The 23,048-nt window shown below is 44.8% G+C and overlaps 1 protein-coding gene across 2 annotated transcripts in view; it reads right to left on the minus strand.

Moving 5' to 3' along the window:
- Positions 1 to 1,688: 1,688 nt before the first annotated feature.
- DNAH9 (dynein axonemal heavy chain 9) overlaps positions 1,689 to 23,048 on the minus strand; it is a 202,555-nt gene continuing 181,195 nt past the window's right edge. For both annotated transcript variants that reach the window (XM_074847373.1, XM_074847375.1), the window contains 6 exons: positions 21,590 to 21,781; positions 20,887 to 21,078; positions 19,945 to 20,115; positions 17,233 to 17,415; positions 8,250 to 8,639; positions 1,689 to 2,549 (listed from right to left, as the gene is read on the minus strand). In XM_074847373.1, the coding sequence (XP_074703474.1) occupies positions 2,322 to 2,549; positions 8,250 to 8,639; positions 17,233 to 17,415; positions 19,945 to 20,115; positions 20,887 to 21,078; positions 21,590 to 21,781 (1,356 nt within the window). In that variant the 3' untranslated portion in view covers positions 1,689 to 2,321. The remainder of the gene's footprint in view (positions 2,550 to 8,249; positions 8,640 to 17,232; positions 17,416 to 19,944; positions 20,116 to 20,886; positions 21,079 to 21,589; positions 21,782 to 23,048) is intronic.

Consider the following 23,048-nt stretch of genomic DNA (forward strand, 5'->3'; position numbering starts at 1 on the left):
TACCGAACCTGAGACAACGCTGGATCCAGGGGTGGGGATCTGGATTTCTTTGACCTTCCTTTTCCTTGAGACCACATTGCTTATTATCCTTTTCCAAGTTTAAATTGTTTTCTACAGCAAGTAAAACATTTTAACCAGTCATTTGGTGTCATTTCACCTTAATTTAACCTGAGGGATCACAGAACCGTTGCAACTCTCTGGGCTCCCAATCCAGGTCATGATACAGTGAGATAGAGCAAGTAATCCCCAGATACTCTTTGTGGTTTGTACATGAACCTCTTACCCATCTTCCTCCCAAGATCTGCTCCACCATCCCGAGCACTGTACATGCACCACAGATGCATTTCAGACCAATAGACCATCTTGTACTGCTGCTGCTTGTCCCAGGTGCAAATACATTGCTGGATGACCCAGAAGACATGGTACATGGAATGCACTGCTCTTGCCAACCCACTACTCCTTCCTGACTACTAGTGTGCAAGGACTCCTGTGATGCTGAGCTCCAAACTCAGCTGGGAAGCACAATTCCTAACCTGGAGGTAGATCCTTCTCCCATTGTTGGAGTGGCTCTACCACAGGTGGATCAAGCCCAGCTCACCTCATTTAAGAAGTCTAGAATTTAAGCACCTTGGTCTGAGCCACTGACTCTCGTTTCTTCACAGTGAGTGCAAGGAAATGAGAGCCAGATCTGAACCCTCTTTGATAACCAGTGCAGGATGAGGTAGGAGGACCCTCATGGAGTATCAGGGCAGCTCAAGGTGACTCACTCACTCAGACCTGCAGGTCTCTCCAGGCTGCAGGCTCCCGCCCTTTGAACCCCATGGCTGCTTGGAAACAGGATCCTGGAAGTTTCAATGCCACCATGTAGGCAGTGGGAACAGAGTTTGCAGGTGATTCTCCCCTTTTCCCAGTTGATGCTAAACACCTGAGCCCATTCAGGGCCAACTCTGGCAAGTGGGGACCTCTCAAGATGAGGCAGTGTTTGTTGAGGTGCTCATTGACTTTGGAGATTCATCTGAGTAACAGGGTTTGTAGTGTTCCCAAAGGAGGGTCACAGTCCTTGCTGGTGACCTGAGTCTGGTCATGAGATTGTAACCTGGCATTGGGTTAGGGTGGGAAAGTTTGAGGATGCTCATTGCTGCTTATTCCACTGAGATCAAATCCTCTGCACGTCTGTTATCTTCCCCTTCCCTCCCACACATCCTCCTTCTGACACACGAGCTGATACCTGCAGTGAGCTCAGAGATGGCAGTAAACCCTACAGATGAAAACCCCACGGCTACTTGCATGGTGAGGGGCAGGAGGATACTGTGTACCAAATGAGGAACAGAACCAGCAAATATTAGACAGAGGCAGGGTCCTGTGCTGTGCAATGAAGCACTGCAGACAGCACGGAGAGCATGGCACAGCTCCACTTCCCCAGACAACCAGCCTAACTTCTCACATTCCCTAGCTCCCAAGTGCTCAGCTGCTGCAGTCCAGAGCAACACTGTGTGTCTGGCTCAGCACACCCCAGCCATCCATCTATGTGTCTCTGCTCTAGAAACACATCAGTTCTCACCCACTCCATTTGTAATTATAAGTGAAACTATCCAAACAGCTGCATTTGTCCCACCTGACCCTGCATGCATTCGCCATACAGTGAGTAAACATGTGATACGGGCCTCCAGGAAATTTTTAGAGACTAGTCCAGGAATAAGGCTTTTTATTAGTAATTTTCTATCATGATGAAATATTACTCTTAAATAATGCCTGTGCTGTATTTTTACTGTTGATTACATGAAGCACATTGGATATTAACACTATTTTCAATGTTTCTAAGATTTACAGGAATATTAGCAAGAAGCAGTTTATATCCATAACACCTGCTGATCTCCCAACTTCCAACATTACACATGTGACAAAGAAACACTCATGTATAGAAAAGAATAAGGTCTGAAGAATTTCACAGGTCATTGGATTATCTAAGGATTCTGGAGAAGGCCACTGATTTTAAAACTACTTCGGATCATGAGAGAGAAATAAAGTTTAAATTCAGATTCAAGCTTAGCACTCTCTGGGTGTAGAAGATCTGGCTGTGGGTTGGGATCTTCCAGTGCTCCAGTGCAGCAGTGTAGAAATTACACGATATTGATTTACAGTAGCCAAGAATCCGGCCCATGTGTCCCTCTACACCTCTGTCACCTCCTTGCAGGCTCTATTTAAGCTATATGCCCAATATTAAGAAAGATGGAGCTTGGGTTCAATCTCAGACATTATTTTTCAAATTGTCTGAGAAAGACATTGTTAGGGATTTGCAAATTAGGTCCCTGCTGGTAAGCCTAGATCTGTAACAGCAATGCTACACCAGCGAGCACCCACTTGGAAGGATTTTCTCTAGTTTTAAGGTTAAAAGTCCACACATAAGTTGGCCCTCTTTGCTGTGTTTTGTATACAGGACATGGGTACATACTACGGATATCTTGTTTGTCAGCAGGAATGGCTCTGATGAAAATGACAGGCATGGCCGGGGTTAGTTCCTTGAGCCTGGCATCTGTGATAATCCCAGTCTACAAAGGAAAGAAGACAAAGTCTTAGTTAGATTTCCAAGATATTCATCAGCTGTATCCGATACTCACGATCCTCTGCAATACTTATACAAGCTGGTCTTACTGGGGAAGTGCAAACATCTTTCCTGACATCAAGGGGGTGGATGAGTCTATCTGAGGTAAGCAGGGTCTGGATCAAGCACCTACCCTGTTTCATCAGAAGTCTCCATCAAGTGTAGCTTATTCCAAAGGTACAGATGCCTGCTCTCATCAGATGTTCAAACCCACACACCCTTGAGCAGGACTTTGTTGGGGAACAATGTTCCTGGCTGTGTGCAGCCACATCATCCTCATGCAGCTCTTATTCAAGGTTTTGCCAGGCCAGAACCACCTCATGGGAAGCACTGTTTGTGCTAGGACCAATCATGGACACCTGAACAGGGCTTGGGATGGAGAACAATGCTCACTTCAGAAGAGTCTAAACTGCACCAAGTAAATGTCCCACCACGCCACCAAAATTTGAGCATACACTTCTCTGGGCAATGAATGCACGCAGTGTTTTCTGTGGCCCCCAAAACGGCACCACAGATTTTTTTCCACTCTTACAGGTGCTCACTCCAGCAAGAGGGATTCAGAAGGACTGTTCCTGAGGGAATATTATCATTAAATAACAAGTCCACATTATCCTCTTGCCCAGCAGACTGCCCTACCCAGGAGAAGGAGAGTATGCTGTCAGGGCATGAAATCATCGGGTTGATTCTCTAACTTGGGTCTCTCTGGCAACTTCTGTTTCTCTTTTTGACAATAAAATGCCCCACACATCAATCACTTTCCAGGAAAGCCTGAAAAATTGTTTAATGGAGGCTAGAGAGATCAAATGCAAACAAATATAGAAATGGAAATAAAACTTCTCAGTGCTAAAGAAACTGCCTCTCACTGCAGCTTAGCTTCACACATCTATTATTTCAAATGCTCTTACATCTGAGATTCAACCTCTCTAGCAGTTTATTTGGTTCTGCAAATGAGTGAAGAAAAATAATCCCTCTTGCAACACACCTCGGCTTAATTGTACTAATGCCACCTGTTATACTAAGCTATGATAAATCCAACTCCGATTTAGGATTTTATATTTCTAACGTGATGAATGAACATTAAATAATTCTTATAATACCTTGCATAGAAGCTATTTATCAAACATTATTATGCGTTCTTTTTAAATCCACATCTTTCATTTTTGAGGCTGGATTTTGATCAGATCTCTTCTTTACTGCTGACAATTCTTCAAATCAAATTTCCAAGATATATCCGACCTATTTCTGGGTTAACAAGAGTTGAAATCTTCATGAGGTATGTCTATGGAACATATCATTTTGTTATGTCTGGGCTGATTTGCATTTGCATTTTTTATCGCTCTCATCATCAGAAATTAATTGTACTCTGAAAGCAATTTTCCCTAGCTACTGGCACAGCACACCTTTTAAAAAGCCACTGTTCTGTGCTCAGAGAGCTCAGGCCTCAGATCCTAAAAAGGTCTTCCCTTCTGCTTGTGCTGTCTTCTCAACAGGCAGTTTGAAAAGTGGCCACACTATGTTGTCACATATCGATGGGTCCAAAGACAGAAACCAGCTGTCATAAGCCAGGGATGGTAATAGATGGGCCCAAATATATATGCAGTAAGCCTATATCCCCTTCCACTCAACTTCATTTTGAGGTTTTACTAGCACAGGTGCACCTGCACCACATCTAATTTAGGGTCAGCTGGCTTAAAGCCCTTTAGCACAGCTTGGTTGTCTTTCAGATAGTGTTGCCTCTGTTTGCAGGGAAGCGGGGCTGGTGATCTGACCAGCAGTGTAGCCAGCAGTGAACACCACTCCAAGGTAGCTTCAGCTGGACATGGGGAACAAGAAAAAAAGCCATTCGTGGAGCACATAGTGAAGAAGACCTAATGATGTGCAATCCAGTGAAGCCGAATAAGAGGAATTTTTATCACTGAGCAGTTTAAGAGTTGAGATACAGATGGAAAAGGGTTTGCCAAGTTATTAATTTTTCAAACCAACCATAAATAAGAGACTGGCTGTTCACAGCACAATTTGAAAGTGTTCCCTCCATGGATATATTGTAAATTTATCACTGGAGACGTCAGCTTGAGCCACATCCTACTCTTGCTCTAATAGCTCACAAATACATGGGCATTACTGACAGTTGACATCTGCAAGAAAAGGCTTCACATGATGTCCCAGATAACCCCTCCAGGAAAAATTTCAATCTCTGATGCATGCAATTTGATGTACTTGGTGTCTCTACAGAAGAATGCAGCAACCTGTGATGTTTGGGACTGTAGCACCAGAACCGGGCTGTGCCAGAACTGGGTTGCACACTGATGTTGTTTTCATCTGCATCCACTGCTGGGAGCATCTCAGATAAAAATGAGTGGTGTGCAACTGTTCCCAAAGATATCGAGCTGCTTGAATCGTCAAATAAATGTGACTGTTCCTTGACACACAGATCTGCTCTTCTAAGCCTCTCTACTGGTTTAAGACTGGTACTTTACATAGGACTAGCTTTAAAAAAGTACAAAGAAACTGTAGCTGGTGTGGCTTGAAGGACAGCGTCAGCAAGCCACTGCTCAGCATGCTCTGCACTGACTGTGCATCCCTTCCAAGGACAAGGTGGTGTGCTCTCTACACCTGGCAAAGCTTCATGTGGCACATGTGATGCAAAACCCACCTCTCCCCCTGTCCTATCCAGCTCCAGTACTCTTGGTGAATAGCAGGGCAGATGCTTGGCATCAAACTCTCCATTGCTGGGAACAAGAAAGCCCAGAATCAGCCGGCAATCTCCCATGGCTTGAGATAAAAATGTCTCATAGTGTCACCAGTCAGACTATCTCTCACTGAATCCCACTGACTTTAACAGTGCTACAGCAACAGATCATTTGGACCCAAAATAACCTGCTTAGTTTCATTTAATCTGATAGCTGCCTGCTGTTTTGCAATGAATGTTTTATAAATTTAAGACACCCAAGGGCAAACATAAATGTTTAAATAAATAGAAAAATGTGAGTAGCAGAACAGAGTGACTTTTTCCTTTTTTGGAGGCACAATCTAAATGTGAAATATTCTTTTAAAAGTGGAGGTGTTCCCCAGAGGAGTTCTTCTAAACATGACCTGCCGTTCTCATCAGAGGATATGGTATTTGAAGGAGTATACAACCTAAAGGAACTGGGCACCTGTTTTAAAAATGCTGCATCCATTAATACATACTGGTGCTCACTGGATTACAGGTAAAATGAATAGTTCCACTAGGTGGAAATGATATTTCAGTGTGAGCTGCAACATATGAAAATTCTCTTTTTCTTTCTGAAATAAATTGAAGCATGATACCCAGAGATTATGAATGGATCTATAAAAGTAATTGCTCAGTATCTTTCAATCACATGGAAAATGTAACCAGAAAAACACATTTGCTAAAGTCTGGATGGTCTCTGAAGACAAACCTCATTGCTGAATGCAATCACCCATACAAGTTATTGGAGGGAGGCAGAGAGGAGAAGCCGTGTGTTTCCCAAAAGATTTCTGGTTTTGCACCACTAAATTTTTCACTTCCACTACCACTTGGGGATGGGTAAAACCTAGGCAGAACTCCACCATTTTGACCATTATATTTTCTAATAATGGTGGTAATGATGATAAAGGAAAACATAACAGCAGTCACTAAAATTTGTTTTTAATGGAGTATTTGATATGTAAGACCAGGATTTTTTTTAAACTTTCTTTGTACTCTTGTGTCCAGCTGATTTGTATCAGCTTAAAATGTTTTTGAGGGTAACTGAAATCCAGTGCTCCCTGTAGTAAGGGGTTGTGATGTCCAAGAGCTGCAAGAGGTTTTGTATGGCAGCCACACCAAAGGCTTAGACAAAGGAATAGGCAGGAAACTGTAGGACCAGTGTTTGGGAAATGGCCTGGGCTGGCCCCTTTTTCTGCCACTGTGACTTCTGCTATTAGCAGAGCCAAAACCACAAAGGCAGGAGGTCTGACCTTATACCCATGTGAGATCTTTACTGCAATCTTTTGACAAAGTCTTTGCCAATGTTCCTGACTGCCTGTGGCTTTCCAGACCCAATGCACACATCAAACCATTTCCAGAGAGAAAGTGGCCTGAAGCTGTGACCTTCCCAAGGATTTGTGATAAAATGCACTGGATGCCATCAGTCAGTGAGTTCAAAGCTTTGCCTAATTTCCTATCCTTCATGGAAAACTATTGCAGAGAGGGAGCTGAAAAATAAGTGAAGAGTATTAGATATGAATTGCAAGGTCAGGCTGGGATACAGTATACAACAGCCATGGCCTCTCAGCATCCTACCATTAAGCCCCACAACAGATAAAGGAAGATCTTCAACGTTAAGGCTCTAAAGAGCTGCCTCTGAGATAAAAGCCTCTTCTTGCAAGACGGTAAACTTGACACAGATAAGTAGGTTCTGGGTGACCCACTTTGATCAGCCTTCACCCTCTCACAGATCACTGGCAGCAGGAGCATCGCTCTGGCTGCCCAGAGTAAGAGCTGCATGAATCACTGTCATTTAATTCTCACACGCAGCACAAACTGGGAGTTGTGGTACCATGGACCAGGCAAGTCAGAAGACCAGGCCCAGTGGGGATTTGTCAGCCTAATGGCTCTCACTCTGCAGCCTGCACTCCTAACAGCTGACAACTGTCAGGAGGAATGACAGGGACAATTGTGCTCCTCTGGGATGCTGCTCTGAGAGGTGCACTGCGAGAGGAGCTCTGACAGCTATATGGGCAGGAAACAGCAAGTGTACAAGCTTCCCTTCAGCTGCCCAGTTGGGGGATTTGGTTCTCACCTTGGCTGCCCCAAGGCCGGCTGTGCTACAACTGAAAGGTGTTGGGATACATGCAGAAAGGGAAAGAAGAAGAGCAAGGGCCACCCATGTTGTTCTGTTTATCCAGGATCAGCCTACCCCCCTGCCCCTCCATGCTGAGTCATCAGCCTGAGTCTGCACTGACCATACAGGTTAGACCTTCATGCAAGCTTTATTTGTCACCCTAAGAGGATGGCTAAAGAATGTGATTCATTTTTGGTAACAAACCCTATCTGTGCAGACGACATCCTGCAGCGCCCAACAGTGGAAGGACAGTGGTATGGATTTGGCACATCCCACCCATTCAGCTCTGGGCACGTGAAGATGTAGAAAATCAGAGTCCTCTCCTCTCTCAGCACTGCTGCTAAAGAGGCAACGGAGTAGTGACACCGCAAAAGTCTGCCACATCACTTTTGGAGGCAGCAGTGAAATCACAACCATGCGAAGGTGCAGGGGCAATACAGCCCTGAGAGGACCACACATTTTCTGCCTGTTGTAACACCATGAGAACTTATCACAGTTTAGTCAATGAACAACAGGGTTGCGATTCCTCTTGCAAAAACTAGATGTATCAGTCCATGCTGGCCACCCTCAAGTCCCTTCACAACCATGGAACAGACAACTCCAAGAGGTGATTCATCTGACTACCTTGGATACCCCACTCTAGGCTGCAGAGGAGAGGCCCATCTTTCACATCTTTCCCACTCCTGAAGAGGCAGGTCAAATGACTACTGCAGATAAGTGCCTGTCTGGGCTGAGACGTTCCCCAGAGTACAGTACCAAACATAAAGGGCATAACATCTATGGCTTCTCTCTCAACAGAAGAGTCTTGGTGAGCTCACCTGTGTATCCCAGCGTGCACCCTCCATGAACAAACCGTGGACGTATGCCCCTTCCCGAGGAGGACTGGCAAAATCTTCTCTGTTCTTTTTTGTCACATCGCACTGCAAGATCATCTTGTCCAAAGGCCACTCATTCTTTCGGGCTGCAGACTGCATGATGGCTGTCAGGAAAGACTGGGGATTGAAGAACCCAGCAAGCCACACTGCAGATGGTAAGGAAAAGTCTCCTGTCCAGGCCTCCAGCTCCTTGATACGAGTGAGAAGGTCAGCAAACCATGTGCCCAAGCTGGCTGTGGAAGGGTAAGCCCTCTTTATCCAGGACTCTGGCACCATGTCCATGAAGAGGGCATTCTGCAGGTTCTCAATATCACTTGTCATGGTCAGTTCTCCCTGAGTGAGAAAGGGTATAATTATCACTGACTATTGTTTAACCTGAACAAAGTCTGCTGGAAAGTGGAAGCTGAGCTATGAAGTATGAAAGAGTGTGACAGTCTGCACAGTCACTAGTGTTCACATACTGTGAATTTCTTCATGAGTTTTGGGTTTTCATGAACACCTTCTGTTGCATATTCCTGCATCCCCAGCTTCCCTACTGTAAAAATACTACTTGGAGGAAAAATTGTGTAACAGAGTAACAGCGAGCGTGGATGTCCCTCAGTTGTCCCAGTGTTGTTTCTGTTTTCTCTCACTGACTGAAGATCTTTACGGGCAGATTTTCAGAGGTGCAAAGCTGTTCTCACTCATGCTGCCAGGGCTGGATACTGGAGTTCCTGATGATCTACTCCGAAACTGTCCAAATGTTTATTATGTCAAATCCTATCCCCTCCTCTCCTCCACTTCCCCTCACTCCCCTCCTTTATTACTTTGCAGTGTAAGTCTTTCTTTTTGACTTCACATGTTGTCTGCAAATGTAATCACAGTTTCTTTCACAGCAGGGAAACACACAACAAATTAAGATATGATTCAACCAAGTGAGACATTGAGAGAGGTTTGACTTTTCCTTTATCCAGCAATTAATTATTTTTAAAGCTTTTGGAAACCCGTATCAGTTTTGCCCAGGCAGGAGAAGAGCTGGAACACCTCTGCATAGCCAAAAATGGGTTCTGCACAACAATAACACCATCCCTCTTGAAATTCTGGTACTCTGCACAGGTTCCCCAGTGTGTGCTAGTCTAAAATTAAGAAAATTCCTGCTGTATCCAGTTTAAATTACATTAAATCTAAGCAAGAGATGCCTGGATGGTACCAGTGTTGAAAGGGCAGCTAAAAGAGACCATTAAGAGATGCAGCAGTTTGTGCAGCAGGTTGCACAGAGGGGCACACAGATGGGGCTCACAAACTCTGCTGAGGGCAGTGTACACTTGCTTAGCAATGGTGGTGACATGCCACAGGGCATTGTCCCCAGCACCATCTGGAGCAACTGTCCTTGGCACAGAAGAGGCCTCAGCTCAGACCAAGCTCCTGACGGAGGCTGCAGCCTATCATGTCTGGGACTGCAGCAGTGCCTGGAGCCTCTCACTAAGCCTTGGGCTGGAAGACTGTCTCCTTGCCTGTAGGAGATGTGTGTTGGTGGAGGACCTGTGCCACCAAGTAAAGGATCTGTAGGAGGAGGCCAGCAAACTGTTTAGTATCAGAGATGATGAAAAAGAGGCCAACTGGATCTTCTCTGAGACCCTGCAGATAAAAGAGGAGCCTCAACTCCCAGCAGTATCAAAGGAAGGTAGGCAGAGTCTGTGCCTATCTGCTTGGAAAAGGGAGACTCCCATGATGGTGAAGGCTGGAAGCTTGTGACTTCCAGCAACAGGAGCAAGGCTTCTGTTCTCCCTGCAGATCTGCAGCTACAGAACATGTTCATTGCCCAGGTAGGAGATGAGGGGTTGGGAAGCTCTGTCCATCAAAGCATCCATGCTGATGGAGCCTGAGTCACGCAGTAGCACAGGGAGGGATCAGTGAGTGACAGTAGTAGGTGACTACCTGCTGCAGAGGACAGAGGCCCCCATCTACCAACCTGTCTTGCTGTCTGGGGACATTTACTGCATGCTGGAATCTTGGATCCAGGACACCAAGGAAAGCCACTGAGGTTTGTCCAGACCTCAGTCTATTACCCCCTTACACTTTTCCATAGGGTCACCAATGATATCCAAAGATGGGTGTGCTGCCATCCAGAGGGACCTGGCTAGTCTGGAAAACTGAGCTGAGAGAAACCTCATGAAGTTCAACAGAGGGAAATGCCGAGTCTTGCACCTGAGGAGGAATAACTCCATGCACCAGTACACACTGGGGACCACTGCCTGAAAAGCAGTTGCAGGAAAGGACCTGGGACTCCTCATGGACAAGCAGCTGACCATGAGTCAGCAATGTGCCCCTGCAGCAAAGGCAGCCACCAGTGTCTTGGGCTGCATTAGGAGGAGCATTGCCAGCAGGTTAATGGCAGCACTCTGCTCAGCACTGACGGGGCCACATCTGGCATACTGGGTCCAGTGCTGAGATTGTTCAGCCTTGAGAAAAATGGCTCAGGGGGGATCTTTTCAATACCTGTAAATATCTGATGGTAGGAAGTAAAGAAGATGGAACCAGATGTTTTTCAGTGGTGTCCAGTGACAGGACAAGAGGCAATGGGAATAACTTGAAATACAGGATATTCCACTGAAATAGAAGTAGAAACGTTTTTACTGTGAGGGAACAGGTTACCCACAGAGGCTGTGGAGTCTCTATCCTTGGACCTCCCCAAGAGGGCATGGTCCTAGGCAACCTGCTCTACCTGACCCTGCTTTGAGCACAGCATTGGACTAGACAATCTCCAGAACAACTAATCTGGGATTCTGTGACACTCATGCCAAGCAGTCTGCAGAGACAAAAACCTGCATATGCAGGCTCACCTTTTACCAGTATGCAATGCCCTTCACAATTTAAGTCTTTGCATGCCCCATGATGACTGAGAGGGGCACAACACACCATAGCAGTTTGGAGACTTCCAGCTAATGTTGATCACTGGTTTCCATTATAAATATTTATTTTTGTCCCCTTATCATTTTGCCAAAATTTATCTGTCTTACAACTTCTCTTTGCCTCAGGCTGAGTGTTTTTGGAAAGATTAACTGAAATCAGCTGAGCTATTGCTGAGAATGAGGGTGAGGGAATTGGGTCAGTCTATTCACAGTAAAAAGTTGCAACTGTTCTTTCACAGGGCTTCAGTGCCTCCAGCCATGAGGTCAGCAGAGGTGCCCTTTACTGGGGCCAGAAAAATCTATGAAGCTTTAGCAAAAGTTGAAAGCCACCTAAAGCAACCCCAACACATGTGTAGCAATGCTTGTCAGAGTCCAGCAGTTAAAAAAATCTTTGCAGTTTATTCCTATGCTGACCATGCCCTGCAGAGCTCTGATCTGCAGATCACACTGAAAGGCTACAGCAGGACAAGATCACAGCTAGATACCCAACTAGACCATGGGAGAGCAGTAACGAGTGCCCTTGTTGATGGTCCATGCTGCATCTGGCACTAGCAAGTGGAAGCAGACCCAATGCTGTGTGATCAAGACTTAGGGCGAACAAGCATGTCATCACTCTTGGGTTAGCAAGCATTTTCTCAAAGGAAGTACACTGCAAAGAGACCAGAGACTCTTGAGCCTGGAAGACAACTTGTCATCAGAACAGAAATCCTCTGAGCTAACCATGCTCTTGCAAGTGCAACACTCATAGCTGCTGGATGACAGCTTAAACAGAGGGCTTGAATGCACATCTGCCTAATACACTGTGTCTTACCAAAGGGAGGAAGGGTGTCAGCTGAATTCAGACACTGGAAGCAACCACTCTAGCACTTCTGGCTTTTTAGCACTTGACTTACAACCCTTACCTTTTTTTTTTTTTTTTTTTTTCCTTTTTTTTTTTGGTTGCTGTGAAAGTTTCTAAACATTAACAGTAAAATTCATTTTGTCTGGGAATAAGCAAGGGCAGTACTCCAAGGGGATGCATCTCCCCAGCACCCACCAATTCAAATCAGAACTGAGAGCACTTTTGTACTGCCCCTATGCCTGGGAGCCACTGCAGCCTTGGGATCTCCATGCAGAGTTTCTCCCCCACCAGAGATCTGTGGTTTCCCATTAAGAAGTCCCCTCCCTGGGAAATGTTCATCTCTCAACAGGATGGACTGATACAAGGCATTATTAAACCTCTGCTCCAGAGATGACTTCACAGAATCACAGAATCGTCTAGGCTGGAAAAGACCTTGAAGATCATCCAGTCCAACCATCAACACAACATTGACAGTTCCCAACTACACCAGATCCCTAAGCACTATGTCAACCTGACTCTTAAATACCTCCAAGGATGGGGACTCCACCACCTCCCTGGGCAGCCCATTCCAACGCCTAACAACCCCTTCTGGAAAGAAATGCTTCCTAATATCCAGTCTAAACCTTCCCTGGCACAACTTGAGGCCATTCCCTCTTGTTTTATCACTCATTACTTGGTTCAAGAGACTCATCCCCAGTTCTCTGCAACCTCCTTTCAGGTAGTTGTAGAGGGCAATGAGGTCTTCCCTCAGCCTCCTCTTCTCCAGACTAAACAACCCCAGTTCCCTCAGCCGCTCCTTGTACAACATGTGCTCCAGACCCTAAACTTGTTAAAGGTAATAAGCTTTTAAAGGCAGCAAGCGTCTGAACCTGCTGGGTTTCCCACATAGAGAACAGATTTATGGTGGATAGAGAAAATCACATGTACAGAGGTTTTAAGATGGTTTTTGTTTTAACACTCTTGAAGCTAAAAGCAACAAATAAGGTTAAATGAAAATGTGGAAGAAGGACTATTTGCAATTAGTCCTAAAACATGAGGAATAGCTGTAACCACCTTGCAAAATACATATCACCTCCTGTCACTTCATATCACTACATATCACTTCATGTGAGCAGGGACCAGGTAAGCCTCTGCCAGTAAATCATCCCATCATTTCTTTTTGATGATTTTACATTTGTAGGGAATCTCAAAATGATGGGTTACCTGGTAAAATGTCTTTGAAGTCCTGGGTAATTCCAAACACAAGGGTCAAACACAAATGAAAGATGTCTCATATTGGTATTTGCCATGAAGTGACAAACAAATACAAAGGCAGTGCATGCCCCGTGCATTTCCTCTTAGGCACCTGAGCTGTTTCACTTTATCTGTAACACACTTTAAGACAATTTACTGACTCACAATTAAAGCTCACACAATAGAAAAGCATGAAGGGTCTAATCAGAGGGGCTGGTAATGAACTTCACAAAGCTGTCAAAATTATTTGACCTTATCATGGGGCAGTTGCCATGGTTTTGTTATTTAACAACTTCTGTTGACACACAAACTCTGAATTACCATTGTGGTTCCTTCTTCATTCACATCACATGGGTCATCATCTCCCACCTCAGGAGAACTTAGACAATGAGAGGACCTATTCAATAGGCTGGTCTCTGGCTAAAGCCATGGCAAGATCATGCAGGAAATAAAAAATTTCTGAGAGTCAAAGTACTGCACTGGTCACAGCAGGACACTGAGAACCACAGGGCCTTCTAATAGCAACAGTCAGAAGTATTTTTTACTCCTGGAAAGGTTCTAAAGCAAGGTAAAGGTAAAAATATTGCAAAATGTGTGCAAGCAGTTAAATTGATTTAAAGACATAACCCTCATGATCATATATCATGTCTAGTTTTACTTTCAGGAAACAAATGAATTAGCAAATATAATTCTCAGGAAGGCTTAAGAAAAGCAGTTTTTAAAGCCTGTGCACTCAAGCATACTTGTTGGAATCTCCTGTGAGGGTTCAAAGCACATATAGCAGCTATCTCATATAGTTGTCCAAACACAGTTATGCATACATTTGCATTTCAGATGCTGAATACTAAAGTGCATCAGAAATTATTCAAGTTAGGGTTTTTTTTCCCAAAACACTGGGAGTAATTTTCATTAAAGACACCCTTGAAGGAAATCCTAATCAGCCTGCAGACATCCCCACAAGATGAGCAGACTATTGTCACAAATTGTTTTCTCAGTTCAGGATATTTTCACTTGATACAGTGAAATACCCAGTTACTCTTACAAAATTTGGTCTTACTTCATTCTTTTATAATATTTATTATCCTCATTTTGGAGACTTATCCTTCACCGAAGTTGCAAAATAGAAAATCTGCTTGCAAAAATTACACTGGGTACATTAACATGCAAGTATTTCAGCCCAGCCTCTGGTCTCACCGAAGTCATCCAGAACAAAGGGCTTTGAAATGCAACATGTCAGTTATTTTTGATGGCTACCAGTCTTTTGTGATTTCTCTTCCTCTTAATGGGATGCCTCCTATTTTTGGACCAAACAATCACTTTCTGCTACACAGACACAATGAATTATTCAAAAATTTAAATTAGGCATGACATTTCTAAATCTCCTTCTTTTAGCAGATAGCCAGTTAAAAACAATAAGACTTGTTTCCTCTGTATTTTATTTATTCTCTTCTGAGATCTGTGGTTCCTGTTATGTAAACTCTCCTCCTCTGAGTGCTGTCAGTAAAGATCCCAGTCCCAGAGATTAATATGCGTTAACAGCTCTCATAGGAGATGCTCTCAGAAGCAACAATTAAAGAATAATTTGTCTCCCAAACTGAGTATGAGATCTAGCTGTCACGTCAGGACAACAGCACAGCCTACAGAAAGAGCCAACAGCAGTGCCAAGTGTCCCCTGGCCGTTATGTGGTGCCCAAGGCATGGGAAGGGCCCCTTGGGGGATGTTGGGCAGTGGTGTGGGTCATGCATGATGTCTAACAGCTCTTCAGGGACTCATATGCAACCTTTGCTTGTGAGCACACAATCTTTGCCCACTTGTGGTATCTCAGGCCCTTCAAATCTGTCTCTTCAGCATACACAAGATGAAGAAATAGATACTGTTATCCTTCTGCTCTTCAGTAGTCCTTAAGTCCTGGCTCTGTGGTGTCTCTGAATCACACCGCAGGTACTGAGGCTGTTGGGACCAACCTATGTAGTCATTAGAAGTGTCTTTTCTGCAGATACCATCTCACTTCCCTGCCATGACTTGTGTCAGGGTTTTGGGAAGAAATTTGCACCCTCTATTATTGTCTCATTTCTGTGGTTTTTTAAGCCCATGCATCTACTCATTCCCCCTATCAATAGCTTATTCTTCTCCACATTAAATCTAATTGCTACACATTGTCCCAGTTATAATTATATCTTGTTTGGTGCTCCAGAATTGAAACATTAAATCACTTCTGTTTACCTGTCTTAGGAAAGAGAGTTTTCAATTTCACTGCCTTATGCTAGAAAATAAAGGAAATCTGTTTATAATAATTGACTACACAAATGTCAGCTTATTTTAAAATGGATTGTACGTACTGGGCCACCACAAAGTGTATATTATACGTTTCTCTCTTTAATCAAGACAATAAGCATCAGCGGTGAATGCAATGCAGAAATGTCTGAGCTAGCGTGGATCCAAGCTGCTGGGTTCACAGTGGACAGCACAATGTGGCTTGGATTTAGAAGCAGCCTAGTCCTATCCCTGCAGAGCTGCAGCTACCTAAAATCCCAGAGCCAGCCTCAGCACCTCTGTGTGCATGCTGCAGATAAGCCCTCTGAAAATCTCTCTTCAAAGGTGCCCTCAGGAGAGGGTTGTGATTGTCATTTGGTCAGGTCCTCCTTGCTCCCTTGTCAGCTCTTTCTACTAATGGGGTCATACAAAGTTGTTGCAGTTCCTTCAAGTGTGATGGTTCCCATGCCATGCAAAGTATTTCTGCGAGCTGAGCATTTTGGCAAAATGGGATGACAACCTGTCATTCAGAAAATTATGGAACAGGGAATGTGCCGTGACTTATGTCCTTAATTGCTGCCACACACCATGAGATCATCCAGGGAGCAACTTTGTGTTGATGATGCAGGGAAGGCTTTAGGGTAGTGTTGAAGTCATCAGCTTTGTGCTGCAAGCTCCAGGCAGCATTCCTCTGCTACACTTAGGCCTTTCCAAGGGATGTACAGCACTTGGCTATGGTGAAGAGGAGTCTTTTGGGATGACAAGGTGAAGGGGAAGTGTTGCTACAGGGCACCAGGGCTGGCTAGGCAGGTTGCCACTCACTTGCAGTGCAGTCTGATCTATGCTGGTTTATCCCCTCATGGGCAGTCAGTAGCCTTTTATATTTTGTCCCACCAACTGCCTGGAAGGGCATTCAGCAGATGACTTCCCCTACCAGTGCCCTCTTGCTGAACCCAGAAATTTGCATCCCACTCGGTGTGTCCTGCCAGCCCCAGAGATCCTCACTGTTCTCCATAAGCAATGGCCAAAGCCACCTCCCAGAGGGACACAGACATTACTTTCCTGGAGCAGTCTGGTGTCATATCAGGGTGAAGCAGCTGTGCGTGGAGCAATCATAGACAGTATCTCCATAGGGAAGGGCTGCTCCTGACCCTCCTCCATTAGCAAATGACTCATACCCAGGAAGGGGAGTTGTATCTCTTCCAAAACTCGAGTTAAAAACTTTTTATCTTTTAGTTTTTTCTCTTATAACTCTGGACATTTTGTGTCCTTACACATGACCAATCTTTCCTTTGATTTCAGCTCAACTTGTGTCTTTAATGACACTGTTACAAGTTCCCCCCAGTACCTGGGCATTTTGTGAAAAGGTGTGATTTTTTGGCTTACCTTTAAATAGGCCACATCTCATTTTCTGAGTGACCTATTGTTACTGCACTACAGTATCAGGTGGACAGAAGTGCCTAGTCTCTGTTCCCAAAAAGCAGTCATTGCTATGTATATCTTTAACCTCTCTCAGTGCCTGTGTCCATAGAGTGCAGACAAAGTGCCATTTGAAATCCATCTGGGAACCCTTCCCTGTGGAGTCAAGTTGGTTTTGCAGCCAGCAGTGCTGAATACAGAGTGTGACCCTTTTTATTATTCCCTGATCAACTTTTCCATTCATCAAGACTTTACAATGCTACAATCACAAGCATCCAGAGCTCCTACCTTCAGTCCCAGATCCAGTTCCTTGAGAGAGCGCTTTATTTCACTGGTGAGGATGTTCATGCGCTCACATTCCTGAAAGGCAACCACAACGTATGGCGTCCTCTCTTCCACCTTTGCCATCAGTTCTGCAATGTTAAACTCATCCATCAATTTCTCTAACATTTCTTCCAGAAGGGCTTTCACCTTTGTGCCAAAGGAAAAAGAGAGAGGGATGTTAGTGAATGACCCACTGAGCTTCCTGAGCTGACAGCTGCCTGAACGCAGTATGAAAAATCCATCTGCCAGTTCGTGTCTGCAAAACAATCAGTGTCAGCGGCACTGGGCATGACACCTTTCAAAGAGCTTGCCCCATCCTATTAAAATTCAAATGCTTACAAAAGTTAATGTCAGATGAGAAGATTTCAAAATGATGGTTTAAAAATGTCACTATGACATGTAGCAGTCTCCTTTCTTCTTGGGTCTCAAGCCTGTATTCTTACTTCTCCTAAGGTCAGATTCAATGCAAGAAGACGGATGGAGCTATAGCCTCAGTTGAGCCTCAGGACAATGAGCTTATGAGCTGGGTTTTTGTGGTATATTGATAGAGAGAGGTGATTATATAAAATTGAATTTTAAGCCGAATTTGGCATTCTGAAGTAATAGAGCCATAGAAGAAAAGCATAATGAAACAAAATTATTCTCTGGTCACCATCACAGCTTGATTTGGAAACAGTGCTTTATATCTCTAAATACTAAACAGAGAAAGCTCCAATGCAACAGGATGTTTCTAGTGTCTAAAAAATAAATAAAACAGAGAGAAACCTTTCTGGTTAACAACAAAGCATGAAGCCCTTAATCTTCATGGGATCAGCTGTATCAGGTTTATGCGGGCCGTTAGGCAGCTTGGTATAGAAGTCTCTCACACAATGCTTTTCTTTACTTCTGTGCTGGAACCTGAGTGAGCCTTCTGCTTCTTGGGGATCTTTCAGGGATGTATCATGCACAGTTACAATTCTATGATCTGACGTGCAAAACCTGGTGTGCGGGTACCAGTGACAGCTGCCAGTAGCAGAGGCAGCCCGGGGGTAATTATTGTCGTGCCCACTGACACTCATATTTTGGACTCCATACTCCAATTTCCTCCCATTGCTGCTCTTCCAAACCCTCCACACTTGCATCGGATGTTACGAATAGGTGATGATGTGTAGGCTGTTATTGCAACCACCTAGGTGGCAAAAGCTAAAGCTCAGCTGGAAAAGCTCTTCAGCTGCACCCCAGACGCAGTATAGAAATATCCTCTAATTTGAAATTCCTTTGCAAATCTCTTTGGCCTTGAGTTTTTCACAACAATTACATCTCATTTTCTGTAATGTGGCCTCAGAAACCTGTGGAAATAACTGGACTTGTCAGAGCCACAGGAAAATGATAGGCTGGCATTTTCCCTGCAAGCTTCCTAAAACCACCTCAGCCAAACCAGGGGCTGGAAATCCTCAAATGGAGGAGCTAAGAGACAACTCTTAACTCACTCTCATTCAAGGACCAAGGGATACAAGGACCAAGGGATACAGCCAGTGTCAGTTATAGCTCAGATAATGAGAGAGATCATCCAGAAGAAAATTAGCTGTGGGAGCATCCCCCAGGCACAATGCAGTGCAGTGGGGCCACACTCAGGTTGCTTTCAGGCAGCTTTTCTTCTCAGAGAGATCATGAAATCCATGAGGACTTCTGTGCTCCTGTGACAGTCGTCTTGACTGTCACCAGGAGTTTGCAGGGTAGCCACGCCCTGTGATACCACTGATAGATCACTCGCTGATAATTTTGTTTCTCTGGCCGAGGAGTTTAATTGTAATAATAGCAAATAATAGCAAAAGGACTGAGAGGGAGAAGAGGTAGTCACATTTGCTATCTTTGAGCATCTCCTTCAGCTTTGCTACCACTGGATTATTTCCCTCACCTCATATTCCAGTAAGAACTGAAAATTGAACATACTGAGCACTTCTAAGAGTCCCTTAGGTGAAGGCAGTAAGTTCCCTAGCTCCACACCAAGTCAAAGGAAGCATGTGTGAAACCGCAGATTTCATATAAGCTTTTTATTAGTCATTCATTAATTTGTAAAGCTTGAAACACAGAGCGGGACCTTAAGACTGCAGAAATAAAAAACTGATCAAGTGTTGGCTGGTTTCAGATCCTGTTACAAATGCTTGGGCCAGATTTTAATGAGCTGTGAGTTTTGAGAGGAAGGGCTGAGATCGTCCTGGTACATAGGTGTAGTGAAGGAGTTCAGCTGGAAATAAGGAATTACAAGGCCCCTGGGAGCTTGGGAGCTGGGTGGGACCTGGTGCCAACAGTAAGAGGTGGGCTGAACTCTGACAGTGTGCTCAGGGGGCCCACTGGTATGCCACTCACAGCATGGTGCACAGGGACCCGTGGCTCAGAGACAGTAGAGGCCACAGAAGGTTTATTTGCAACATCTTCACAAGATGATAATGAAGGCACTGCAGTTCAGGGGGTAATTAAAAGCCACTGTTCTATTACTGACAATACTCCAATTGCAACCCACCATGGTGATGTTCTGCATAATATGAGGCTAGTGATTTTAGACGCTCGGTTTGTATCCAGCAAAGGCAGAATGCATTATAATAAGCAGTTGTAAGACAAACCTGAGCTAGACAAGACTACTCATGAATGAGACAGGTATCAAAATTCAACAGCTCCTTCCTCTACCACTCTCACCGTTTCTTCCCTGGTCACCACTCCTCCTTCGCCCATGCTGGTGTCCCGGGGCTGCATCTCCAGCACGATGTGGAAGAGCTTCTCCGAGGTCTGGGTAAGGAAGCCAATCTCAGCATTGGGGTGGAGGCCATACAGATAAGGAGACTCTGGAGGCAAGGTATCGTCTATGTACTGTATAGAGAAATTCAGGTTCAGGTTAGATACAGAGTCCAGGGCACTTTGTCTGCAGGGTTCACCTGCTCTGGAATTATCACCCATCCAAGTAAGGAATCCCAGGCTGATATGGCTCTGCTTGTGGCTGAAACACCAGTGAACTGATGGGAGAAATAAGTCTACAATTGTTTACAGAACTGCTTCTACTCCTGCTGTGAAAATTTAGTAATTGCTAAAGTTTGGCTTGGCTACATATCTCAGGCCTGGACCTTCTCTAGCAATTATCCACTGTGCACTTGAGCATCAATATCCTGAAATCTCTTGTGAGAATTTAGCTTCCAGTAGTTAAGTTTTATGAACAAAAACAGCCTAATATGCCTATCTCTCTACTGCATTAGTGTACAAAGAACAGATGAAATAAGTAGATCAACAAGACCCTTCAGTGTTTCTCATCAAAACTGATGATAAAAGGAGCTTGAAAGGGCCATTTTAGCAAACAGTATGTGGATGTAATTTTCCAGGAGCCCCACTCAAGTCTCAAGAACCAATACGGTTGATCTATTCATGCATGAACAGAAGGAGTCCATGATGAAGTAGAAAATTACTATTAGACTTGGTTCATCCAAGGGAATGCTGAAACATCTACAGAAACAGAACATAATGGGAAGTAACAGGAGGTGTGTTGAAACACTGGAGTCCTATTCACTGCCTTCTAAAACAGATTATAGGGCAGTTATGGAAGACATTACATTTATGTGTATAAATAATGCTAGAAAACAAAGATCTTACCTGATGATAGCCATTATAGTCCATGTTCCCTGGGAGGGGGAATCCTGGAGCAAGGAGGAGTTCTCCCTCCATCATTTCTGGCTTAATAAATTCTTCCAAATAGGTTTTGCAAAGCCGCCTGTCCCAGTCATCTGTAATGTGACCTCCATACATAATCTCACCAAAGAGGTAGCATAAATCATCATATGGGACCTGAAGAATGAACCAGGAGGGCATGAACAAGTTCAGCCAGCCAGAGCTCCACCAGCTGTGTCGCTGAGCTCCAGGCTACAGCACTAAGCACTGATCTGCACAGTGAGTGCTTCCACTTCACTATTTCAGTTTTCTATGTAAACAAACATTAGGCAGTAGTTAAATCCTGCCCAAGGAAAACTGGATCACAGCATAGCTTTTGTGCAGTTTCCCACTGAAATGCAAATTTATTCTAAACTCTGTTAAACCAAAGGAAGACCACTATATATTTTGAATTAATTAGGACCACAGGCACTATTTGCTATGATTTACAAGCTGCTACAGGTGTGAGTGGCACTGAAGCTTCCCATCTCACCAGAAAGGTATTCCAAACTGTGAAGTCACTAAACCAAAGATACCAAAGAAATGGCATTTAAGGAGACTTTCCAGGAGTTTCCACACAAGCCAGTCCATCACTGGTGGTTAAAAGCCACCAGTTAACCAGTTAACAGCCCACCTTTGGTTGACGCACCTTTGAGCTGGCCTCCAGGTAATTATACAGCACGTTCACAGAGATGGTAAGGTCTCCAGTGTTAAAGGGGTAGGAACGGTTCCAGCCTTGGGGGCCAAACTTGCGCCTTTCTGCCACCACGGCATGGAAATAGCAGAGGGCAAAGAGGATGCTCTTGAACTCATTCTCCCGGGTGCACATCTCCAGGGTGTCCTGCAATAGAGGTAGAAAGGCAGAGTCATGTAAGACCACACTGCCCTCAGTCTCAGCGACTCTCAGGGCCTCCCAAATACACTAGACCTTGTGCAGGGGTGAATTGATTTGCCCAATCAGTTCATTTCTGCATAATATACACATTCACTAATTTTCTAAGTTCTGATGCATACTTACTGAATTAATATTTACTTTTCTGACTCAAAGTGGCTTTGCACAGGAACACATACTGACAGCCAAGCAGGGAAGGACACATGCACCTGCCCAATGCCCCATCACCTGCACATGCCCCACATCCCACACCAGAGAGATAGACAGAGGCACCACACAGGGCAAGCATGACAGCAGAGGGACTGGGACCACAGCCCTAAGCAAGGCTCCTCCCAAAGAGGGCTATAGCTGGAAGAACTAAAGACTGTCTTGTCCCTGAGTACAAAAAGTTTCCTTGGGGTAGCATTTCTTTGAGCTGCGGGGCTGTAGCAGCAGGCAGTTATCCCAGAAAGGCTGTGCTCCTGCTGCTGTGACCCTCTGCACAAAGCCAGCCCAGCCAAGTGCTGCAGCAGCATATTTGCTGACAGCACAACCTTGTGCAGCACACCAAAGCAGGGATGTGAGAAACTGATAAAAACCCAAGCAGGTGAGATCAAACACTTGTTAAAAAAAAAAAAAAATCTAATGCAGCCTTTTAAAGCCAGCAAAGCAATGGGTGCTTCCTTCCCCAACTTCCAGGTGACACAAATGAATTGGCAGAATCATGATATTGGAGGTGGAGAGGCAGGAACCTGAGTCATTTAATCAGTGAAAATGAACAAAGAGAACCCAACTCCAAAGATCTCTGAAAGGTGCTGAGAGTGACGCCTCAGCAGGCAGGCACCAAGGGGAAGCCTGGGCAGCCATGTCTGTTCCCAGCAGTGTGAGCATCAATGTTACACGAAAGCAGAACAGTGGAAGGGATGAAGGGCTGGAGCTGTCTGCATGGCATGAGACTGAATTTCAGCTCTAACAAAGGAAGCTGAACCCCTTTTCTGTGGCTGAAGTCAGGCAGAAGCTTGCACAGCTCTGGCCCTTGCTCTGTGTTGGCAAGAGCAGCGGATCCCCTGCCCCATAGCAGGAACCTGATGGGATCTCCCACGGCCAACAGTACAGATTTCCCCAGACCTCAGAGATGAACATGTTGGGAAGGGCTTGCCTGCACTGACACCCACGTCTCTTCAAACACTCCCTGGGCATAGCATATCCAGGGTACAGTGGCTCTGACCTGCACAGC

This window comes from Strix aluco, chromosome 21 (assembly GCF_031877795.1).
Source record: "Strix aluco isolate bStrAlu1 chromosome 21, bStrAlu1.hap1, whole genome shotgun sequence".
Taxonomy (NCBI): domain Eukaryota; kingdom Metazoa; phylum Chordata; class Aves; order Strigiformes; family Strigidae; genus Strix; species Strix aluco.